The sequence below is a fragment of the Octopus bimaculoides genome, chromosome 15 (assembly GCF_001194135.2).
Source record: "Octopus bimaculoides isolate UCB-OBI-ISO-001 chromosome 15, ASM119413v2, whole genome shotgun sequence".
In the NCBI taxonomy this organism is placed as follows: Eukaryota; Metazoa; Mollusca; class Cephalopoda; order Octopoda; family Octopodidae; genus Octopus; species Octopus bimaculoides.
The window spans coordinates 3019925-3021173 of NC_068995.1; the positions used below are offsets into that span (position 1 = coordinate 3019925).

Genomic DNA, 1249 nt, shown 5'->3' on the forward strand with positions numbered 1-1249 from the left:
GCAAATGAGAGTTGCTAAATCAAACTCCATTCTTCACCAAGTGCCACATATTGTAAGAGGCTCCCTGTAATAACAGTGTAGCAACACGGTGGTGCATCAGCATGGCCGCAGCTCTGAGCTGAAACTTTGAAATGAAATGAAATATATATATATATATATATATACATATATATGTTGTATATTTTTTGATAACATAATAGGTTAGACAGGATGATGTCTACATTACAATATTACAATAACCAATATGTTGTGCATGTATAGTAATATTACAATCATGAAATTAGCATTAGCTTATCTCACTCTTTCTCGCGGAACCCCTAGGAATCTTTTTCGGAATCCTAAGTATCCAGGGAACCCCAGTTGAGAAATGCTGCTCTAGGCAAAACATCCGAAGATATTGGCCATTATTTATTAAATTAAAACCATTTCTTTTATGGATGTTTGTATATCTATTTTCTTTTTCTTCAGTTTTGTTATCCAGATGTGTTCCCAGTTTATTTCTCACCCGAATATTCTTCTGGATATACCCATAGACTTATGTGTCCAGAAAAACCTCTCAGCTATTCAATTATACATAAAAGAGGCCCTATTGCGACCTAAATCGATTTCTTCGGTAAGTTAAATATATTTTATTGATTCTTTCTAACCCAAAGTATTGTCATGTGACCTAAACGTCCATGTTTGTCTTCAAACCTTTAGTTCAGACTTTTGATAATGTAAAGCTTTCTTTTCATGAGCCCCAAGATATTCTGTTAGTTATAAAAACTCCAAATGACCCGTCCTTGTTTTTTCTTGTCCCTTTTTTGCATCATCTGTCTGGATGTTTTGCATTCTTGTCCCATTTTTTGTATTCTCATATATATATGTATATATATATATGTATAATATATATATATATATTATACAAGCTGTTGCAGTAACTAGTCCTGAAGCGTGATGGCATTGCTGGGATCTTTGGCACTATGCAGTGCCGTCCCGTTCTGGCATTGGTGTAGCTTTCAATGCCAAAATTTGGCACAATTCCTTCCAGGATCTTCCAGATGTATATTACTGCATACCTCTCCCGCCTTCTCTCCAGGGAGTAGAGTCTTAGCTGTTTCAGCCTTTCCCAGTAGCTGACCAGTTGCAAAGAGACAATCTCCGTGTTTTTCTCCTTGTCTCCGTATTCTTTCTGTTGAAGAGCGTAGCTCGAAACGTCAAAGACTTTCCGTATTCCCGAGCGTCATACTAATATATACTTTTGTTATTT

General features: G+C 36.1%; 1 protein-coding gene across 1 annotated transcript in view; it reads left to right on the forward strand.

Moving 5' to 3' along the window:
- LOC106880804 (plexin-B2) overlaps positions 1-1249 on the forward strand; it is a 31704-nt gene that overhangs the window by 23018 nt on the left and 7437 nt on the right. Inside the window, exon 19 of the mRNA XM_052973433.1 lies at positions 469-613. Within this exon, the coding sequence (XP_052829393.1) occupies positions 469-613 (145 nt within the window). The remainder of the gene's footprint in view (positions 1-468; positions 614-1249) is intronic.